This window comes from Schistocerca piceifrons, chromosome 3, assembly GCF_021461385.2.
Source record: "Schistocerca piceifrons isolate TAMUIC-IGC-003096 chromosome 3, iqSchPice1.1, whole genome shotgun sequence".
Taxonomy (NCBI): Eukaryota; Metazoa; Arthropoda; class Insecta; order Orthoptera; family Acrididae; genus Schistocerca; species Schistocerca piceifrons.
The window spans coordinates 530,591,720-530,613,376 of NC_060140.1; the positions used below are offsets into that span (position 1 = coordinate 530,591,720).

The 21,657-nt window shown below is 43.6% G+C and overlaps 1 protein-coding gene across 3 annotated transcripts in view; it reads left to right on the forward strand.

Moving 5' to 3' along the window:
- The window catches only part of LOC124789349 (tripartite motif-containing protein 2-like), a 423,313-nt gene that overhangs the window by 351,865 nt on the left and 49,791 nt on the right, over window positions 1-21,657 (forward strand). For all 3 annotated transcript variants that reach the window (XM_047256674.1, XM_047256673.1, XM_047256675.1), the window contains exon 2: window positions 3,255-3,364. In XM_047256674.1, coding sequence (XP_047112630.1) covers window positions 3,255-3,364 — 110 coding nt within the window. The remainder of the gene's footprint in view (window positions 1-3,254; window positions 3,365-21,657) is intronic.

Consider the following 21,657-nt stretch of genomic DNA (forward strand, 5'->3'; position numbering starts at 1 on the left):
ACAAATCGCAGTCGAGTAACATCTTTAAATCAAGTGTTCAAGAGATCACCAGAATGTTTTGAAGAAGAGAAAAATGCGTACAAAGTTAGTTCCGCGCGCTTTTGCTCGCGACCAAAAACGACGACGCGTTGACACCGGCAACGACTTGACTGAAATGCAAAACGCGGGCAATTCTTTCCTGGAAAGAAAAAAAAAAGAAACACCACGGGTGACCACACATTGTGTTGTCATTACGAACCTACCACAAAACGACAAACTGCAGAAATTCAAATGAATGGTCAACGCTTTGACGACATACCGACTTTCAAGCAAATGTCATGTGCGAGTTGAACACCCCAAAGACAGTTTCGCATGGTTCTGTGAACGTTCTACTCAAGTGACGGTCGACTATTGGGAATACCTGAACCATTAAAAGACACCACCTTAACGTTTCTCTGTTTTTTATTAACCTGCTCCTACTCTTTACAGGGTACTAGTGTTGTAACAAATCTCATTAGAGAGCTTTCTCTGAAAATACACTCCCTAAATTTGGGAGTTCTGTACAAGAAATAGTCATAACCACCAATCTAAAAAAAGCGATGTAAATGTAAAATGACTTGTTCTACATCGTTAAGATTTAACGTGCAAAATGAACGTAAAACAAACGAACAATTGGTGTATCACATGAACAGGATCCTGTAAACAGAGCAGAATTTTCCAATCTTTTGGGTATTCATATTGATGGAAACATAAATTAGAAGAAGCATATTCTGAGCTACTCAGACAACTGAGTTCAGCGTCTTTTGCTCTTCATGTAATTGCCAAACGAAATAACCTCCTGGCATTTTGCATCTTTCCAATCACTGTCAGTAGTGACTCATGAAATAATGTTCTAGGGTAACTCATCACCTAGAAAAAAAAGTACTAATTGCATAAAAGCGAACTGTAAGAACAGGTATTCGTCTGCGGTCGTCATGTAGGCACCTCTTCAAGGAGTTTGGCATTTTAACTGCATCACAAAACATAAATTCGCTATTAAAATTCGTCATAAATAATCATTAGCAATTTAATAAAAGTAGTGACGTCCATACCTGGAAGAAAAGAAGTGACATTTATTACCCATTATTAAAGCTGTCAGTGGCTCAGAGTGGTTCAGTATCTACCAACACATTTTTTTATCATCTGACAACACAAATGTCTGACATGTAAAAAAAGTAAGATTTACATCTAACTTAAAACCATTTTCACTCCTTCTATATCATGTACGCATTTTTATTTAAGATCTGGTTGTCTGTGAAAAGAAAACATACAAATTTTTAAGGGTGGTTGCATGATTAGGATTAAAATTTTTGTTATTTAATGTTAATACTAATCACGTATACGTATCCTGTAAACTGACTTGCCCCACATCATTTAGATAAAAAAATCATTCAAATGATCCATAGAACATGTAACTGTGTTGAAACTTTTTGAACTGAAGAGGTAGTAATATATATATATATATATAGAGTACCCTAATCATTTGCAGAAAAAAACATTACATGAAGATTGTGTCAGAAACGTAAATACTGAAGTTAGACGTGGGTTCAGAAGCGAATTATCTTCCTGAAACAGTGTATATTGTTCTTGTCACTGAAAAAACTATATTGACTGGTATTAAGTATTTTCTGAACGGTGGTCACGAGATTGAGACGTCAGTGTATAGAGAAGGCTGCGCGCCAAGGTCGGATGACATGCACCGTCAGGCTTTCATTGTTTACGAAATTGTTATGCGCCGTGTGCGTTGCATTGTGCTCCTTCGTACTGAAAGGTGCATGGCGCAAAAGCGTGTGCAGCTGTAGAAATGCTGGGAGTGAGTTTGCGTGAGCTGTGCAACATGAGCAGTGTGGTGTCACGTCAATCGTCACTCCGTTTAGTATTGAGAATATAACAGCCACGGGTATTCTACGGCAAGAAATTTTCAGTGAAAAATCACTGAAGCAAAGAGTGACACATATTCGACTAATTGTCGACATATTCACCCCCGCCCCTGCAAACGCCAGAGCGAAAGTTTGTAATTATTTTTCGATCCGCTGACATAAGACATCCGCATGGCTGCTATTGGGGTGCCGATGTTAACTGTTGGTCGTCGTTGGCAAAACAGTCAGTAGATATATTAATTCAGCTTGTCGAGATGACCTCGGAATTCTAGAAGAATACTGTCAATCGTGTATGTTATCTCTAACACCATTCAACTCATATTCTGAAGTTATTGTTCGAAAAACATTGGATGTCGTCAACAAAAAAATCAAAATCAATGGCACAGGTCTAAACAACGTCCGCTACACAGATGCTGCGCGGGGTAGCCGCTCGGTCCAGGGCGCCTTGTTACGGCCCGCGCGGTTGAGTCCTCCCTCGGGCATGGATGAGTGTGTTGTCCTTAGTGTCAGTTACTGTAAGTTAGATTAAGTGGTGCGTAAGCTTACGGACCGATGACCTCAACAGTTTAGTCCCATAAGACCTTTCACAAATTTCCAAATTTTTGCTACACAGATGACACTGTAATACTCGCTAACAATATACACCTGCAGCTTCTTCTAAATAGAATTAGCATCACCGGTAAGCAGTTGGAGCGTGACATCAGTTAAAAAACCTACAGGCATTAGCAAGAAGTGAATAGACAATATGACCATCAATTTGGATGGGAACATTAGTGAGTCAACAACATGACGAATCAAATGCAGGCTAACGGAAAAATTGGGCAATGATGAAAAATTGTAACGAGATTTGTAGTGTCACTTCTCAGTTGATATTACACAGGTAGCTAAAGTGCTATGTCACTGGTCCAGTTATATGGAGCAGAATTTTGAACAATTTTAACCTCATCCGTTATGAACAGGTGAAGGGGTCACAAATGTGTGTGTGTGTGTGTGTGTGTGTGTGTGTGTGTGTGTGTGTGTGTGTGTATGTGCGCGCGCGCGCGCCCTTGTGTGTGCGAGCGCATATGCCACATGTTAAAGAACCCAGAGGTACAGCATGTGACAAACGATGAGGTACTTTCAAATATAAAAGTAGTTTTACTTGTTTGTTATTTACGTTTGCATGTCTATACTAAATGAAAGATTATTCATCTCAAAAAAATTAATATCTTGTAAAGTGTGCTTTTGATTAAAGACGTTTGATGATGCTGAATAATTGTCTCTCCCCTCCTCCGGAGGATTCATCACAGTAAAACTAAAACCTCACAGAGATAACAAGGCAGGTTTTAATTTCATGTTTTTTTTTCTTTTTTACAGAACTCGACTCGGCGAGAGGATGGTGAGCATGAGCTCAACACTCGTCGAGACGGTCTCCATCAACTATGAAGACTTCAACGAGAGTTTTCTCACTTGTGGAACTTGCCTATGTAAGTAGCCAGCCCATTCCATCAAGCATGAAAGAATATAATTAACAACAGTCATTTCGGTTTCGGTCAAAATTTGAACAGCAGCTGTCTATTCTTTTAGTTTTGTTTAAAGCATAATCTTCAAAAAAATTCCAGTGTGTGCCATCTTAACATTGTCTGTGTGTCTTTGCTGCAGGTGGAAACATTCAGCTGTGTATCCGACTGAGTTTATTTACTCAGCTTTCTTGACATCAGCAATTTGTGAACAGAGCTGCAAATATTTTCATTCTTTTATTATTGCCATGGCAGTATTTGAACAGTGACCATGTCGAATGTGGTGTCTTGCCCTCTCGTCTCGTATATAGCGCCTAAGGGATGCTGCGTTCTCGAATGCTATACAACAATTAAAGATAACATTAGTAGTTTTATTTCAATAAAGCAAACTGACAATGCTTAACTTTGAAATAACAGTGGTGTCGCAAGCGATGGGCTACATGCTACGTAAATCAGAGTCCTTTGGTATATATAATGTTCAAGCAAGTTAAGCACACAGTTTGTGGATCATTACTAACTGCTATCGTAGCACTCTCTGCCAGGTCGCGCTAATACTCTGCGAATACTGTCCACTAATGTCCGCCCTAGGCGGGTAGGAGCGGCGCTTATATTCTCCTCCTGCAGAGGCCGCTGCTGCCGTGGTGCAGTCCTAATCAGCGCACCACTGGCCGACGTCGTTTCACCGCCTTCTCTTCTCTTGCGTTCATTTTCGTTCCGGCGCTTGTGGTTACGCCTGAACATCAATGGCAATGTATAATGTGATGCTGAATATGCTGCTGAATGTAACACGAATGTAGGTACTTCATTCACCTCTTACATCGCACATATACTTCTCGTACACCCTTCCCTCCAAAGTCTCTCTATTTACCCACCTTCGTCACTGATTATGTTTCCTGTTTTTTTTCCTCCAGCTTTCATTGTCATTTCCCATACTTTACGCTGAAGGAATTATGAATTATATTGTAGTCGTAAAAGCTAAGGATATAATAATCATCTCTGATCCGTGTGTTGAAAATCCTTTTGAAATGGTTTCTGCTTCAGCTACTGACACATACGTATCTCTATTGTCTCAAATATTCATAAAAGATGTTAGAATTCTAAGTGTCACACCATCAGGAAATGGCTCTAATGATGAGAAAGGAATAGTTGCAAGTGCAATAGCTGTATCTCATTAAAAATGACTGATGCAGAAATGCTCCTTGAAGAAATAGCTGGGCATCTTTGAATTTTTGATACTATATTTATTGTTATATAAATATTTAGTGTTATCAATCTGAGGATGTTAGGGGGGTGGGGTGGAAGCAGTGGCTAACCGAACTTATTTGATGAAACTGAATGTTTGCAGAGAAAGAACTTAATATAAATTAAGAATCATGAAGTTCAATTTCAAGAAGCATTTGTAAATGTGTAATTTGTCATTATATTTAGATTAAAAATACTGGGAAAACCTAGTTTTTACTGGTTAAATAGCTGACACAATGACAACACTCAGAATAAATGATCTGAGGACAGAACTACCTGATTCTTCAAATAAGAACTTGGGGATACAATGATACTTCTCAATGTAAGAGGCCATGTGTAGCAAATAAGAATAATTGTCTTGTAGTGAAAAGGAGATAAGATTCTTTTCCGGAATTTCGCCACTACATATCCAGAAGGATATTGAAGGAACTCGCTGCTGTTTAAAATCTGTCAAGAAATTACATAACGAAATCTTAATACCTAAGAAAGGCAAATTATATACTATACACAGAGGCAAAGAGGACCTAAAAATCTCTGAAACGTCTCTTAATGTACTATATGTTCCACTGTAGAGCCAACTGTGAAGATTATATGGAGAACTCTAGTATTAATACAGACACAGGTTGTAAAACTCTGGCTTATCCAAGTGTACCTCGAGATTTGCAACTGCTATTTTACCCGCTGCTAACCCTGGATCAGTTCCAATAAATAACACACCATATCACCTGCAGTAACAACACAGAGGAAAATAATTAGCCAATATATTGCTGCCTAAGTTACTTCTGTCGTTAAAGAAAGAGAGTAATGATATGTTAAGATAACTGAGTCCAAACAAGCTCCAAAAGATGTCTGTGACCTCAAATGATGAATACAAATTTGTATGCAAGTTCCAGGCCAGTGAGTGAGACAGCAAATATTGTAATTTCTCCCCCTTCTGATTTGGATTCTTAAACTTACGGAAGGGAATGGGGAGGGAAAGCCTCATCGATAAATGGTTTATGTACTTCTGTGGAACGTAAGCAGTTTCCGAAACACATGCAGAGGAACTAAACTTCTGGCACAGTGAACATCTCTCACGTCGGTGTAACGGGATAATAGATTCCAACAGAGGGATTATATCAGTAGGTCAGTGTTATACATGCGATGAAGTCATTCCTCCTCCTGCTCCTTACTCTGAAAACATATGCTAAATCACGTGGTGTAAAAAGGCAAGTTCTTTTCAAGATAACAATGTGTAATATTCATCTTTCACCTTGCAGAGCACTGGATAGACCAACTCTTTTTGCTTCTCCAAATTTCCCAACTATACCTACATCTTAAAAGGGTTCAATGTATGGAATTTTTTTGTGAGATACAAAGTCCGTCAGCCTTAAAATTACAGTTATTGAGAACCCTACTGTATCAGAGAAGCTATGCTATGTCATTACAGGCAGTAATACGTCATCTGTCGTTCTCCTCGGCTGACATCCTCCTGCTCATCTACCGTCGTGGGACCTGCACAGAGGGAAGCGGTCACTCATGTACAAGATACAGTAGTCTCCAAAATGAAGCATTCACTCACTCACTCTCGCCATGTTCTGCAGGCCTCACAAGAGCAACACAAGTCCAGTCAACGAAGGAAAGTTAGGGGAAAAAATTCGTGAAGTCGCAAATTTTTCTGCAGTAGTAGGGGTGGAGGAGTGTAATAAATAAAATACTAATAATACTGATCAGTGGGGTGTGGGCTAGAATGTGTGTGTGGGGGGGGGGGGGGGGGAGGGGGGGGATTTGAAGAACTTTTTTTTGTTTTTCTTGAATAACTCAAAACTGCGAGTTCTAGCAAGAATGTTTCGCAGTACACAATTGTGCTACAGTAAATTTCCTACAGAAAAGATCCTTTTCATTTTTCCCCAGGACTCATAGTTTCCGCGTAGCAGGGGATGGTAAAATTGTAGATTATTAAAAACAGTGTTTTAATGGTATATAATTAATCTATAGTGTTAAATAATACTTGTTAGGAATACTATTAAATGTTTGTACCATATCTAAGTGCAGCAGAACGGTGTTAATGATTAAACTTTGTTTTGGGGGTGTGACAAGATGGAAAAATTGGGGTGGAGGGTAGGAGCACAAGGGTAGGTAGGTCGCAAGATCGTGGTCATGTACTTCCCTCCTTCACAGGTCTGCAAAATGAGTAACGAGCAGGCAGTTCTCCATTATCTCTGCCTCACTACGTTACAGAAATCAACTACAGGGTATTTCACAAAGTTATAACGACCCTTCCGCAGCTCGACTTCTGAATCACTGGTGACGCAGTGTGTAGTCATGCCAGGGGGTGTTTATTCTGCACAGAGTATGTTGACGCTACATGGAATATAGGTATGAATTGTAAGGATTACTCATTATGAAAAAATGGTTCAAATGGCTCTGAGCACTATGGAACTTAACATCTGAGGTCATCAGTCCCCTAGACATAGAACTACTTAAACCTAACCAACCTAAGAACATCACACACATCCATGCCCGTGGCAGGATTCGAACCTGCGACCGTAGCAGCTGCGCGGTTCCGGACTGAAGCTCCTAGAACCGCTCGGCCACAGCGGCCGGATACTCATTATACTAACCCAAGAAACGCGTATGGACAAAATATGTGTAAACATCTGCACACTGTTCTACTATGCTAGAGGGGAAATCAATTCTTAGTCACCCTCTTCGGCAGCTGTCGCGTTCTTCCGGAAAGGTAACTTCTCCTACCACGAGTGCAGATCGCTTTTCAGTTTACAGACAGACTCTACCTCCCCAGCGTCCACTTATCCCATGTGAGTAGACAAAACACTTCCATGAGTTCGTGTTTATATAGTGGAGTTACTTTCAGTTTACTAAGTATGTATTTATTTGTAGCTACTAAGAGATATTATGCAGAAAAGCCCAATAGCTGAGCTGTGAACTGCCTACCACACTGAAGAGCCCGTCCAAGGTGTAACATGCTGACAGTATGTTTTGGACAAAGTCGATTTCATTCCTCGGCTGTCAATGGCTGGAATACGTTTCGTAGCTTGAGGGTATCAAATGTATCACCCAAGCATCAGCTCTCCCAGCTTCTGAAGAGCCCCAGAGGCCTAAATTGGCTCCCTCTGTAATAGTAGCCCACCTAGGTATGACTGACCTTCAGATATTTCAACAAAAGTCAACCAATGCATTACAGCAGATACCGTTCTAGTTTTAAACACGATCAGTCCCATTCATCAGACATAGTTACACCCACCTTGCAAGGTAGTCTGCGGATGTGTGGCAGGTGGCTCCACCCAGTGCAGCCAGCAGTTCCTGAATGGAAGAGGTTTGTGCAACCTGCAAGTGACACTGTTAATGGTGATAAGTGCAGTATCTTCATGTCAATCGTTAATTCACCACCAAGTGAGTACAATGTGGCCACACGGTTGTACAATTTGCTGTCAGACCAACTGGGGTGGTCCGAGAACATTTTCCTACACAGGCGACTTACCATTTCGCATCCCCCCCTTCTCTTCCCCCTTTCCAGCGTACGCTTTCATCCATGTCAGTTTTCCCTACTAACTGTGTTACAAATCTTGCACTTGGAAGCCTCTGTTGCCCCTCACAGCGTGGCCCCCAAGCGGCGGCTTTCGTCGCTTAGGAGTTAAACCGACCCTGCAGACGGATAGCAGCAAGATGCCATATTTACCAATTCAATCCCTTTCCCAGCAACGCTACATAGGTCAATAGGTCACTGACAACATCATTATACTTACAAATGAAGCATCTTTCAGGCAATGTTTATAGGAACGCATTTTACACAAATTCGCGCTTAATCCAGGTGCATATGTTGTGCTTCCGGAAGGATTTTTGCAGAGGAACTTAGAACTTCTCATACTACTTACCGTCCGACAGACAGCATTAGCATACACTTCATCCACCTGACCCGTTCTTTTGTTAAAACAACATTTAGCTTTCATTTTTGAGCCAGCATTATTTTGTGTTTATGAGAAAAATTGGACTGCTGAAAATGTATTATCTGCCTGTTCTTCTAGTTGATAGTTAAGTGTAACTTCTCTGTGCACATACTGTATGTGTTAGAGAAGTAAATGTTCACATATTCTCTCAGAATATCATATTAATATACCGTATCTTTAAGATTATAAGACGCACCTTAATTTGTAAGGATCTTTTTAGAAATAAAATTTTACCATTTTCATCATTAGGTTGCAAAGCCAGACTAAAAAAAAAAATAATTCTTCGCTTATGAAACTGAACTGACCTTTAAAATCCTTGAAAATCATCTTAACTTTCTTCTTCTTCTTCTTCTTCTTCGTCGTCGTCATCGTTGTCCTCTTCATATATGCTGTACTTCCAATTTATAGCTCGCATCATATGAATACCTTTTTTTCCATTGCGAAAAAGCTGCTAACAAAAATATGCTGTTACTAAACACAGATCACGCCCCCCCCCCCCCCCCCCAACTCTTCCAGGGAGCTCGTCACTCTTGGGCGGGTTCGTGCTTGGCTACCACGGGGCCCCAGCCTTTGCAGCATCTTTTCCTTCCGTGCTGCATGTCTGTCCTCTTGCTATTCTTTTCCCCCTCCCTTGGGGAATATGTCTGAATTTTACTGAGTCAGGATTCGAACCTGCGACCGTAGCGATCGCGCGGTTCCAGACTGAAGCGCCTAGAATCGCTCGACCACAGCGGCCGGCACTTGTCTGTCACTGACATAAGAATAGTCTCACCGCTGTTTTTCGTTCCCTTTTCCTTTCTTCAGTTCCCTTCTTCTGTCCTTCCTCGACTTCAGCGTTTAAGGTTCATCTTTTTCTTCTTCCTCCTTGTGCGCTCCTGATGGCCGGCCCACGCGTCTGACCCGTAAAAGGTGACTGGGTAACGCGTAATTCCCAACCCCGGGTCGACAGGTAGGGTTCTAACGTATCCCCTGGTACAGGCCACGACCAGGGAGGGGTGATTGTCTGCGCTGCTACCTTCGCAGTTTGCCGGTTGGTCTCTCTGTCAGGTGTTCAGGACATGTGACCTGAGGTGTGAACAATGGCATAAGGCGGATGCGCTCCCTTGTGAAGGAGGCCTCCAGTTGGAAGGAGCGCTCCATCGGAGACGCTGGCAATCACGGAGGATTTTCTCGCAATGAGCCAATCATTTGCAACGGTAAATCCGTTTATTATTCAGAAAGGTGTTGACGCCATTGCCAGACTTGTGAAATCCTGCTCTCGTTTACGGAATGCCACTTTGCTTTTGGAGACTACTTCTGATTCTCAAGCTCAACAACTGCATGCCGCGTCGCTTCTCCACGGCTACCCTGTTCGATCCTGTCGCTCGCAAGTTATTGGCTAATCGCAAACCCCGCGTTCTCCCGTCTGGCACTTATAGTTCTGTTCTTATTACCTCTCACTCCATGAAGGACATGGCCACACAGAAATGCGACCTCAAATTCAGCTCTGGGGTTGTGAAATCGCCCACTGTCGAGGTAGCATCGCCATCAACCCATCCAGCTGTGCAACAAACCATCAAACTCCCGCCTCTAAGGGGAGAAGCCACCAGCTACACAACCGGTAGGCCGGAAAGGATAGGAGTACTCCCGTGAAGACTTCCTATATCCCTCGAGCCAAACAACACCTGAGTCTCCCTCTGCTAACTGGAAAGACTCAAAATAGTCCAACAAATGCAAATGGTCTTCTCCTTTGACTCGATGATCCTCTTCGACGGTGTTGCCACTTGATAGCTTAGCCTGTCCGGCCCCAGTGTCGCCAGTGCACACCACCATCCGTTTTTCTGCGTTGGACTCCACAAACCGACAGCTCAAGAAAGCAGATGCTTCTGTGGATCTCATGGAGCAGGATCCTCCCGCTTCTGTGCCCTGTGCTAGCGAGTTTTTGCAGGCTGCCACTCGGCAGCCGCTGATGTGACACCCTTTCATTTCTTCGTCATCATGACTCTTTTTCAATGAAACGTTCGCGGCCTTTGGTCGCACAAAGAGGATTTACAGCTGCTTTTAGCATCGCAGCGTCCCCTTGTACTCTGCCTTCAGGAAACAAAATAGTGTCCTCACGACCGCTTTGAGCTTTCACACTTCTTCCCAGGTCGTTTCGACCTTCCCCCTGAGGTCGGCCGGCCGGTGTGGCCGAGCGGTACTAGGCGCTTCAGTCTGGAACCGCGCGACCGCTACGGTCGCAGGTTCGAATCCTGCCTCGGGCATGGATGTGTGTGGTCCTTAGGTTAGTTAGGTTTAAGTAGTTCTAAGTTCTAGGAGACTGATGTCCTCAGAAGTTAAGTCCCATAGCGCTCAGAACCATTTGAACCCTGAGGTCGGCATTCCATCTCATGGGGGAGTCAAGCTGCTCATACTCGATGACGTTCATAGTCCAGCCATCTCCCTGACTACCCTTATTCAAGCCGTTGCAGTTCGCCTTTTCCATCCTCACCTGACTTTTTCTCTCTGTACCATTTATGTCCCTCCGTCATTCAATGTCACCAAGGCAGACTTCCTTCAGCTTATTGGGCAGCTACCTCCACCATTTCTGCTACTAGGTGACCTTAATGCGCATATAAGTCAGTGCTTGGTAGAGCACTCGCCCGCGAAAGGCAAAGGTCCCGAGTTCGAGTCTTGTTCCGGCACACAGTTTCAATCTGCCAGGAAGTTTTATATCAGCGCACACTCCGCTGCAGAGTGAAAATCTCATTCTATGGGTGCTTTGTTTGTGCGTCTGCACATCCATCCCTCTTAAGCTGTCTCAACACTATCCACCTTCGTGGCATCCGTTGGCCACTGGCGCCTTTTACACTAGCGCGGTTGAGAGTCAGTATGCTGAAGCTACTGAACTACCACTGTCCTACCGCCGTGACTTTCTCCTCAGCACGTATGTATGCCGTTTGTCTGATGTGCCTTGCCGCCCATCCTATGCCTCGTTCTTCGATGATTCCTTTAATCGCCAGTATGTGCCGCGTCCGTCTTCTCTGTTACCTCACGGAGTCCACTTTCATCACATGCTACGGCGGCTTAACTTCACACTAAACTTTCCCGATGGGTGTGAACCCTTCACCACCTTGGCTTCGTGAAGCGGTCCGTGTTAACCTTGGCCTTTGTTCGCTTCCTAAGGACACTACTCCAGCCTCGCTCTATCGCCTTCAGTTTCACGACTTTCGCATGGAAGTTCGCGATAGTTAAAAAATGACTCTGAGCAGTGTGGGACTTAACTTCTGAGGTCATCAGTCCCCTAGAACTTAGAACTACTTAAACCTAACTAACCTAAGGACATCTCACACATCCATGCCTGAGGCAGGATTCGAACCTGCGACCGTAGCGGTCGCGCGGTTCCAGACTGTAGCGCTTAGAACCGCTCGGCCGCCCCGGCCGGCCTTCGCAATAGTACCTTTGTACATACTGATGGCTCTCAGACTGACTGTGGTGTCAAGTGTGCCTTCGTCATTGGTGCCCACGTCTTTCGATATCGACTTGCAGCGCACTGCTCAGTCTTTACAGCCGAGCTCTTCGCCCTGTATCGGGCCACGGAATACATCCGGCGACACATGCTTTTCAATTGTGTCCTCTGCTCAGACTCTCTCAGCGCCCTTCAAAGTCTCTGTGCGCTGTAAACCACCCATCCCTTAGTGCAATGGATGCAGGAAAACTGTCACTTGCTCACTCCAGGAGCTACTGTGATGTTTTTGTGGGTTCCTGGTCATGTCGGTCTCCTAGGATACGAGGCTGCTGCCAAGGCAGCAGTCCTCGTACCTCAGCCCACTTGTTCCTATATTCACTCCAGTGATCTCTGTGTTGCCGTCTGTCAGGAGGTGGTGTCCCTGTGACATCGCCATTGGTCCTCCCTTCATGGGAATAAGCTCGGAATTATTAAGCCTCTTCCAGCGGGTTGGACTACTCCTCTCGACCCTCCCGCCGGGAGGAGGTCATTTTAACTAGGTTGCGTATGGGGCACTACCTTTTTGGCCATCATCATTTGATGATTAGCGCTCCTCCACCACTTTGAACATATTGCACCCAAGTTTTGACTGTCCGTCACTTCCTGACGGAATGCCCATTTTTTAACCGTTTACGTTCCCTTTTGGGTCTGCCATCTGACTTATCGGCCGTTTTAGCGAGTGACGAGCGGGCTGTCGATCGCGTTTTACTTTTTATCCGCAAAGCAATATGGAGAAGACCATTTAATTCTTAGTCTTGGACCTCCGTTTCTGTATGGTGCCTTTTGAAGCCCTTTCGTCACGTCCCTGTTTTTAGCTGTCTTCACCCCAGTTGTTTTTGAGCCCTAAAACAAAACAAAAGAAAACAAACACAAATCACTACCAGTTCTAGTTCACTGGCACCGTAGACTGCAATGACGTATCATAGGTTAGGCAGTGTTCACGGTTTGTGATGGCGGAGCGGGGGGGAGGTAGAGGACTGTTAACAAGCTTGCAAATCCCCGCAACTCATATACGTACGCCACATCGGTGCGCTGTTACTGCCTGTTGTTATTGTTATTGTTGTGGTCTTCAGTCCAGAGACTTGTTTGATGTTGCTGTCCATGCTACTCAATCCTGTGCAAGCTTCTTTATCTCCAAGGTACTACTGCACCCTACATCCTTCTGAATCTGCTTAGTATATTCATCTCTTGGTCTCCTTCTGCGATTTTTACCCTCCATGCTGCCTACCAATCGATCCCTTCTTCTTGTCAAGTTGTGACACAAATTTCTCTCCTCCCCAGTTCTATTCAGTACCTCCTCATTAGTTACGTGATCTACCCATATAATCTTCAGCATTGTTCTGTAGCACCACATTTCGAAAGCTTCTATTCTCTTCTTGTCTAAACTACTTGTCGTCCATGTATCACATCCATACATGGCTGCAGTCCATACAAATACTTTTAGAAAGGCTTCCTGATACTTAAATCTATACTCGATGTTAACAAATTTCTGTTCTTCACAAACGCTTTTCTTGCTATTGCCAGTCTATATTTTATATCTTCTGTACTTCGACCATAATCTGTCATTTTGCTCCCTAAATAGCAGAACTCATCTACTACTTTAAGTGTCGCATTTCCTAATTTAATTTCATCGCCTGATTTAATTGGACTACATTCCATTATGTTCTTTTTGCTTTTGTTGATGTTCATCTTAATATCTTCCTTTCAAGACACTGTACATTCCGTTCAACGTATTTCCAGGTCCTTTGCTGCCTCTGACAGAATTACAATGTCATCGGCAAACCTCAAATATTTTACTACTTCTCCGTGAATTTTAATTCCTACTTCAAATTTTTCTTTTGTTTCCTTTACTGCTTGCTCAATAAGTGTTTCACAAAGTCCGCCATCTTTGGGACTCCCAGTGTGTCTCCTTCATCAATTCCCAGCCACGTGGCTAGACCGGCCGTTGCGCGGCAGGATGCTAAGCTAACGTTCGGCACTACGTGGTTGCTGCCAGGCCGCGACCCACCAAGAGGCCACAGCTCGGCCACGCCATCTCCGAACTTAGAATATTTTCAGGACGCCACGGCCCGCCCGTTACCTCACAGGCTCAAAGTTGAATCAACGATGTGTCATTTAACTTTGTGAACCTGTCTTATGGACTGTACTTACACTGGAGCCAGTGTCCATGAGAAAGTATGTACTTGAATTGTGTGATCAAGGGCATACAGGTGGCTGTGTGATAGCTTATCCATCATTGAGGATGTGTGTCCAACTTGGCATGTGCGAAGGTAACTTGTCAGCGTGCGGGCATTTGGGCCTACTTTGGTCCATACTTGGCATCTGGGAAAGAGCAGAGAAGCTGGCAGTTGCATGCGGTGTTGCTGAATTGTGCATGGTACCAGCACAGTTGTATAGTAGTGGCAACAGGGTAGGGCATCAAAATGTTGAGCTGCAGGGGTGGTACTGTGTGAGATCGGGCGGGCACACCTGGAATCATGGCAGTGACGTTATTGTCGCCTGTTCCCAGCTCCGTTCAGAGTGACTCGGTGTGTGTAATGTGTTGAAGTGCTCTGACAAGCTCGGATAGTATGGTGTCTCTGAAGTTTATATGATGCTGATGTAGGATCATAAATAATCTATCCACTGCAGCAAGTTTTCAGTTTAGCAGCTCTGCTTCGTGTGGAATCATGGCAAGTTGCAATTGCTGAGGAAGTCTGACTATCCAAAGAGTCCAAAGTGGCCGGGTTCGAGGTTTGTGTCTTGTATACTTCGCAGTCGGCGCCACAACCGTGATGGTGGTGTTGTGGGATACGTGCCAGTTGTGCAGTAAAGCTGACTGTATTGGACTGTGCTTCGTGCACAACCAGCCCTCGGTCGCTTCGAGATAGCACATGTACAATTCCGATACACACATTTGGATCTAGTCAGCTCCTTTTCCAAATTGGAAATCTTCAAATAAATATTGTCAATCATCGACTGTGTGTCTCGCTGGCTTGAAGCAGTACCCATCAAAGATATCACAGCAGAATCTAGTTCTTGGGCCTTCGACATGCGGATGTCCTGCTTCAGCAGTCCCAAGATAGTCGTCCCTGACCGATGACGCGAATTTGAGTCGGCACTCTTTGATACTTTCTGTTACCTCTGTGACACCAAACGAAATAGGACGATGGCCCCACCACCTCTTTTTTTTTTAGTCAGCAGTCATCTGACTGCTTTGATGCGGCCCGCAACAGATTATTCCTCTCCTGTGCCAACCTCTTCATCTCAGAGTAGCACTTGCAACCAACGTAATCAGTTATTTGCTAGATTTTTTCCAATGTCTGTCTTCTACAGTTTTTGCCGCCTGCAGTTCCCTCTAGTACCATGGAAGTCATTCCCTGATGTCGTAATAGATGTCCTGTCATCCTGTCCCTTCTCCTTGTCAGTGTCTTCCATATATTCCTTTCCTCTCCGATTCTGTGCAGAACCTCCTCATTCCTTACCTTATCAGTCCACCTAATTTTTTACATTCGTCTTCAGCACCACATCTCAAATGCTTCGAGCCTCTTCTGTTCCGTTTTTCCCACAGACCACGTTTCACTACATACAGTGCTGTGCTCCAAACGTACATTCTCAGGAATTTCTTCCTCAAATTAAGGCCTATGTTTGATACTAGTAGACTTCTCCCGGACAGGAATGTCCTTTTTGCCAGTGTTAGTCTGCATCTTACGTCCTCCTTGCTCCGTCCGTCATTGGTTATTTTGCTGCATAGGTAGTAGAATTCCTTAACTGCACCTACATCGTGACCATCAATCCTGACGTTAAGTTCCTCGCTGTTCTCATTTCTGCTACCTCTCATTACTTTCGTCTTTCTTCGATTTACTCTCAATCCGTACTCTGCACTCATTAGACTGTTCATTCCATTCAGCAGATCATGTAATTCTTCTTCACTTTCACTCAGGATACAGCGAGTCGTATCATTAATACCATTTCGCTTTTAGTTTTAATCCCACTCCCCAACCTTTCTTTTATTTCCATAATTGCTTCTTCGATGTAGAGATTGAACACCAGGAGCGAAAGACTCCATCCCTGTCTTACAACCTTTTTAATCTGAGCACTTCATTCTTGGTCGCCCACTCTTATTATCCCCTCTTGGCTCTTGTACTTATTATGTTGCCCGTCTCTCCCTCTAATTTACCCCTATTTTTCTCAGAGTTTCGAACATCTTGCACCATTTTGCATTGTCAAACGCTTTTCTCAGGTCGACAAATCCTATTAACGTGTCTTGATTTTTCTTTAGTCTTACGTACATTATCGACCGCAACTTCAGAATTGCGTCTCTGGTGCCTTTACCTTTCCTAAAGACAAACTAATCGTCATCTAACACACCCTCAGCGACTTGTATTTCTGTATTCCTGAACTTCCCTGAACGTTTTTGTACTTACTTTTTTCATCGATCAATTGAAGTATTTCTTCTGCTACCTACGGTTTCTTCGCAGTTACCTTTTTTGTGCCTGTGTTTTCTTTCCAACTTCTGTGATTGCTATTTTTATAAATGTCCATTCCTCTTCAACTGTGCTGCCTACTGAGCTATTCCTTATTGCTGCATCTATAGCCTCAGAGAAGTTCAATCATACCTCGTCATTCCTTAGTATCCCATTTCTTTGCGTATTGGTTCTTCCTGATTAATATCTTAAACTTCAGCCTACTCTTCATCACTATTACATTATGGTCTGAGTCCATATCTGCTCCTGGGTACGCCTTACAATCCAGTATTTGATCTCGGAATCTCTGTTTCACTATGATGTAATGTAAATGAAATCTTTCCGTATCACTCGGTCTTTTCCATGTATACCACCTCTTCTTGTTATTCTTGAACAGAGTATTCGCTATTACTAGCTGTAATGTATTACAGAACTCGGTTAGTCGTTCTCTTCTCTCATTCCTTGTCCCAAGCCCATATTCTCCTGTAACCTTTTCTTCTACTCCTACAACTGCCGTCCAGTCCCCCAAGACTTTAAGATTTTCATCTCCCTATATGTACTCTATTACCCTTTCAATATCCTCATAGAGAAAGTATATCTCTCTATCTTCAGCTTGCGATGTTGGTATGTATACCTAAACTATCTTTGGCGGTGTTGGTTCGCTGTCGATTCCGATAAGAACAACCCTATCACAGAACTGTTCACAGTAATACGCTTTCTCCCCTACCTTCCTATTCGTAACGAATCCTACTCCCATTATACCATTTTCTGCCGCTGTTGATTTTGCCCTACACTCATCTGACCAGAAGTCCTTGTCTTTTAATTTCATTTCACTGACCCTTCTATATCTAGATTGAGCCTTTGCATTTCCCTTTTCAGATCTGCTAGCTTCCCTACCACGTACAAGATTCTGACATTCCACGCCCAGACTCGTAGAACGTTATCGGTTGTTCAATCTTTTCCTCATGGCCACCTCCCTCCCAGAGATCCGAGTGGGGGACTATTCCAGAATATTTTGCCAATGGAGAGAACATCATGACAATTTTTAATTACAGGCCACATGTCCTGCGGATACACATTATGTGTCTTTGGTGTAGTGGTTTCCATTGTCTTCCTTGTCATTGCTGATTCTTCCGCCTTTAGAGGCAGTTTGCCACCCCAAGGACAAGAGAGTGCCCTGAACCTCTGTCCGCTACTCCGCCCTCTTTGACAACGCCGTTCGCTGAATGAGGATGACTTCTTATGCAAGGAGCCTTCGGCCGCCAATTCTGATTATTAATCAAAATTTAAGCGGTAGTAAGATTCGAACCCGGGAACGGGGACGTGTTATCAATCAAACACGCTACCCTTAGACCACGATGGCATGCCACACGCAACCCTCGAGACCACCCCATGCAGCAACAGTTGTCACTATTGACGTTTGAAACTTCCAACCTGAGGGCGTTAGCGTTAAAATTATCGATGATGACCTCTTTAACAATCCATGACGTGATCTTCAGGAACCCCCATCACCCATCCACCCACTCATACAGGCCTGTCAGCTACCCTCGCACGTTGATTGCATGGCCCTATCATCGCACCTGTCTTCGGACGACATCTGCCCCGTCACTGCACCAACTCAAGCCCTACCAACCGTCAACTCTGCGACCACCGACTCCGCTGCCTCCACCTACAGCAACATAAACACCACAGCACCGCCCATTGACAGTACTTGCTCAGCCTCAGTCATAATTTGGCCAGCCACTGTCACCATCGACGTACTTGGACACATATCAAATAAATGCCATCCCCACCATGTCACAGACAAGAAGAAACGACGCAGCTGCACACTGCCCAGCAGCCAGCCTTGGAATGGCTGGTCACGTGCACCTGTGCCAGCACCACACCAGAGCCAATGTGTGTCCATCACCTCCTCCTTTAGCATCATCGATATCGCAGACCAAAGAGTCACAGCCCTGGTGTGTGATACCTGTGGGACTGAAAGTCAAAGACAGTTCAGAGTTTTGCATCTACGTATAAATCTACTACACGTCAGAAGACAGCGTGTTCAAAGCATGTCGGGGTCTTCAGTGTGATTGATCTCCACGAAGGATATGGGGAGATGTACTAATAAGTTGGCCAACACAGTTACAAGTTAACACTACCTTACTGTGAGGGGTAACATACGGCACATCTATTCAACACAAGGCTCTAAACCAAACTTTCTTTGACTCTTTTCACAGATATTATACGCTGGGACTGCGGTTTTTTGTTCTGCAATGTCTGTTGTGCTGTCCTCCCCACAGAAACAAATCTGCAACTGAAGCAGTTGCGAATACCTGCAAATGACGTTTCGCCATCATAAATTATTCGTTTTCATGCTGTTACTTTACTGTCAAGGTCGTGTGTCTGTAAAAGTTGTGCTATGTAGGTATGAGACACTCTTAGTGAATCCAGTGATCTGCAGATGACATACCTTATTCTGGCCACTGATGTAAGAAACAATTTTAGCATTTCTTTGGCTAGGGCTCTGATGTATGACTCAAGGAGTCTCCCCTCCAGCTGCACTACTCACTATATGCAATGAGTGAAGCAACAAATTTCGTTGTGTGTGTAACCTCTATTTTATCTGATGATAAAATGAATGTGTTAAGTTTTTCTCGTCCTTTTTGTCATCTGACCTTGCAGCTTTGTAATTAGGTGGAAGACTGAAATACTTTTAAAGGTCACTGATGATACATTTATTTGGTAAATGAAATCACTCCATTGTAAACAAAACGAATGTTCACTCTGCAGCAGAGAGTGCACTGATTTTATACGTTCCCGACGCCTTGAAACTGTGTGCTGGACAGGACTCAAACCTGAGACTTTCGCTTTTCACAGGCGAGCGCTCTACCGACTGAGATACCCAAGCGTGACTCACAACACGTCTTTACAGTTTTACTGCCACCAGTACCTCATCTCCTACGTTCCAAACTTCACAGAAGATCTCCTGTATATCTAGTGACCAGGAGTGGAGGAGAGCTTCTCAAGTTTGGAAGGTCTGAGATTAGGTGCTGGCGAAAGTAAAGCTGTGAAGGCAGTTGTGAATTGTTCTTGGATAGCTTAGACAGTAGAGCACTTTCCCAGGAAAGGGAAGAGTGCCAGATTTTAGTCCCAGTTGGTTCTCAGGTAAATTCTGCCAGGAAAGTTTCAGTCCGCTTTTATACCCCAATTTAATATTTCCGTTTGTTACAGTACCCCTTTTATAATATAGTAGTTTATTTTAAACACCCGCCAGGTTAGCCGAGAGCGCTAATGCGCTGCTTCTTGGACTCGGGTAGGCGCGCCGGCCCCGGATCGAATCCGCCCGGCGGATTAACGACGAAGGCCGGTGTACCAGCCAGCCTGGATGTGGTTTTTAGGCAGTTTTCCGGATCACACCAAGTGAATACCGGGCTGGTCCCCACGTCCCGCCTCAGTTACACGACTCGCAGACGTTTGAAACACGTTCGCACTATTTCATGGTTTACGCTATGTGAAGACAGCTGGGGTACACTGGTTCCGTCCCAGAGGGCGGCAGGAACGGCACCCGGCTGACCCTGCGCAAACTGTGGGACAAAGGCTCAAGCGGTAGATAGTGTAGTGTAACGACGTAAGTTTCTTATAAATGATTTTCTTTCGACATATGACCGTGTGTAGACTTCGTCACCTACGTCAGTTACAACCCACTTCAAAATTATTTATATTCTTTTTAAATTGTCTCAAAATGGTTCTTGAACGAAACTGTAAAACATCATTTGAGTCGTATGCGCAGAATTACGTAACTCGGGCCAATTGGTTTGCGTAAACTTTTTCAATTTTAGACGTCGTTGGTTTCTCCTCAGAATTTATATTGATACACGTTATCAGATTTAATCGATAATAGAACCACATTGAATAAACTTTTTGAGATTCAAAGTCGCGATGAACGCTGTCAAAATCCAATAATCTTGTCAAATATATTATTAATTCATTCACATAATTCTTCATAAATAAATCCTCGGAACACGTATTTCAACTTTAGTAGCATCCACTAGTTTATTCTCTTCCTACATACAGACGTGAACCTGAGCCTTGACAAGACAAAACTAACAGTATCAATAAGATTAAACTCTCTACGACGTCATTGTTGTACAAAACATTACAAATGATTCATTTTCAATTTTTAGAAGCACGACGCAACAAATCGGTTTCAGAATCTTCTGTCGCTCTTTGGCTGTCGACCCGCGACGTATAGTGGCCAGCAATTTTCTCTCCGGTCCCGGCAACGAAGATGCTGTCTCCGTTCGTTGCGCCGCCCTCTCCGTACATGAAACATAAAAAAAAATACAAAACTTTAGACACTTCACAACCATTACAAATATTACAAAAATACATAAACAAAACTAAATTAAACTTATATTCATCTGCAAACTGGGCTGACACTGGTGGATGGTTGACGCTTCAATTTCGTCCCACTACAATAGATAGTTTATTTTAGACGACAGTAATGATTTAGGAATCGGTGTGTTTGAGTGTGTGAATGAATGTGAGAGAAGTAACATGATTTTAATACAGTGAATTTAAAAGTTCCCAGGTTTTGAATCACATTTCTCTCTCTCTCTCTCTTTAATGGGGACTCAAAAAATTGGAATTTCGCAAGACTATCCTCGTGGTTAGTAGATGATATTCCATATCTTATCTTTTCAACACGTAAGTCTTCGTGTCACCTGAGTACAGAAAAAAATCACACTGATACTATCACTATCACAATCACCATCAGAAGACGTCTAAAAAGGAAGGCTACGCTCGTTGTTATTGTCAGAATTACGTGAAAAAATTGCCACTTATGCTTCTTTACAAATCTAATGATGTCACCCTCACTGAAATCGTCCTCAGAACCATAGAAACATTCGTGCACACTGTCACCTGGATCTTCATTGTCACTAGGAACGTCTGAATAATGTGGTGGCCTGTTATCATGTGCTAATGTGCTGCAGCACGCTGTAAATATCGCTCTGTGATTATCCCACATCTCTTCGAACGCGAGCTGGAAATCGCAAAAAATTACACCATTTCTTTTCGAATGCGAGCCGAAATCGCATTAAAATTACGCCATTTCTCTTCTCATGTGTGCTGTTATGCAAATAAAACGGACTAAAACATGTTTCGTAGTGCTCT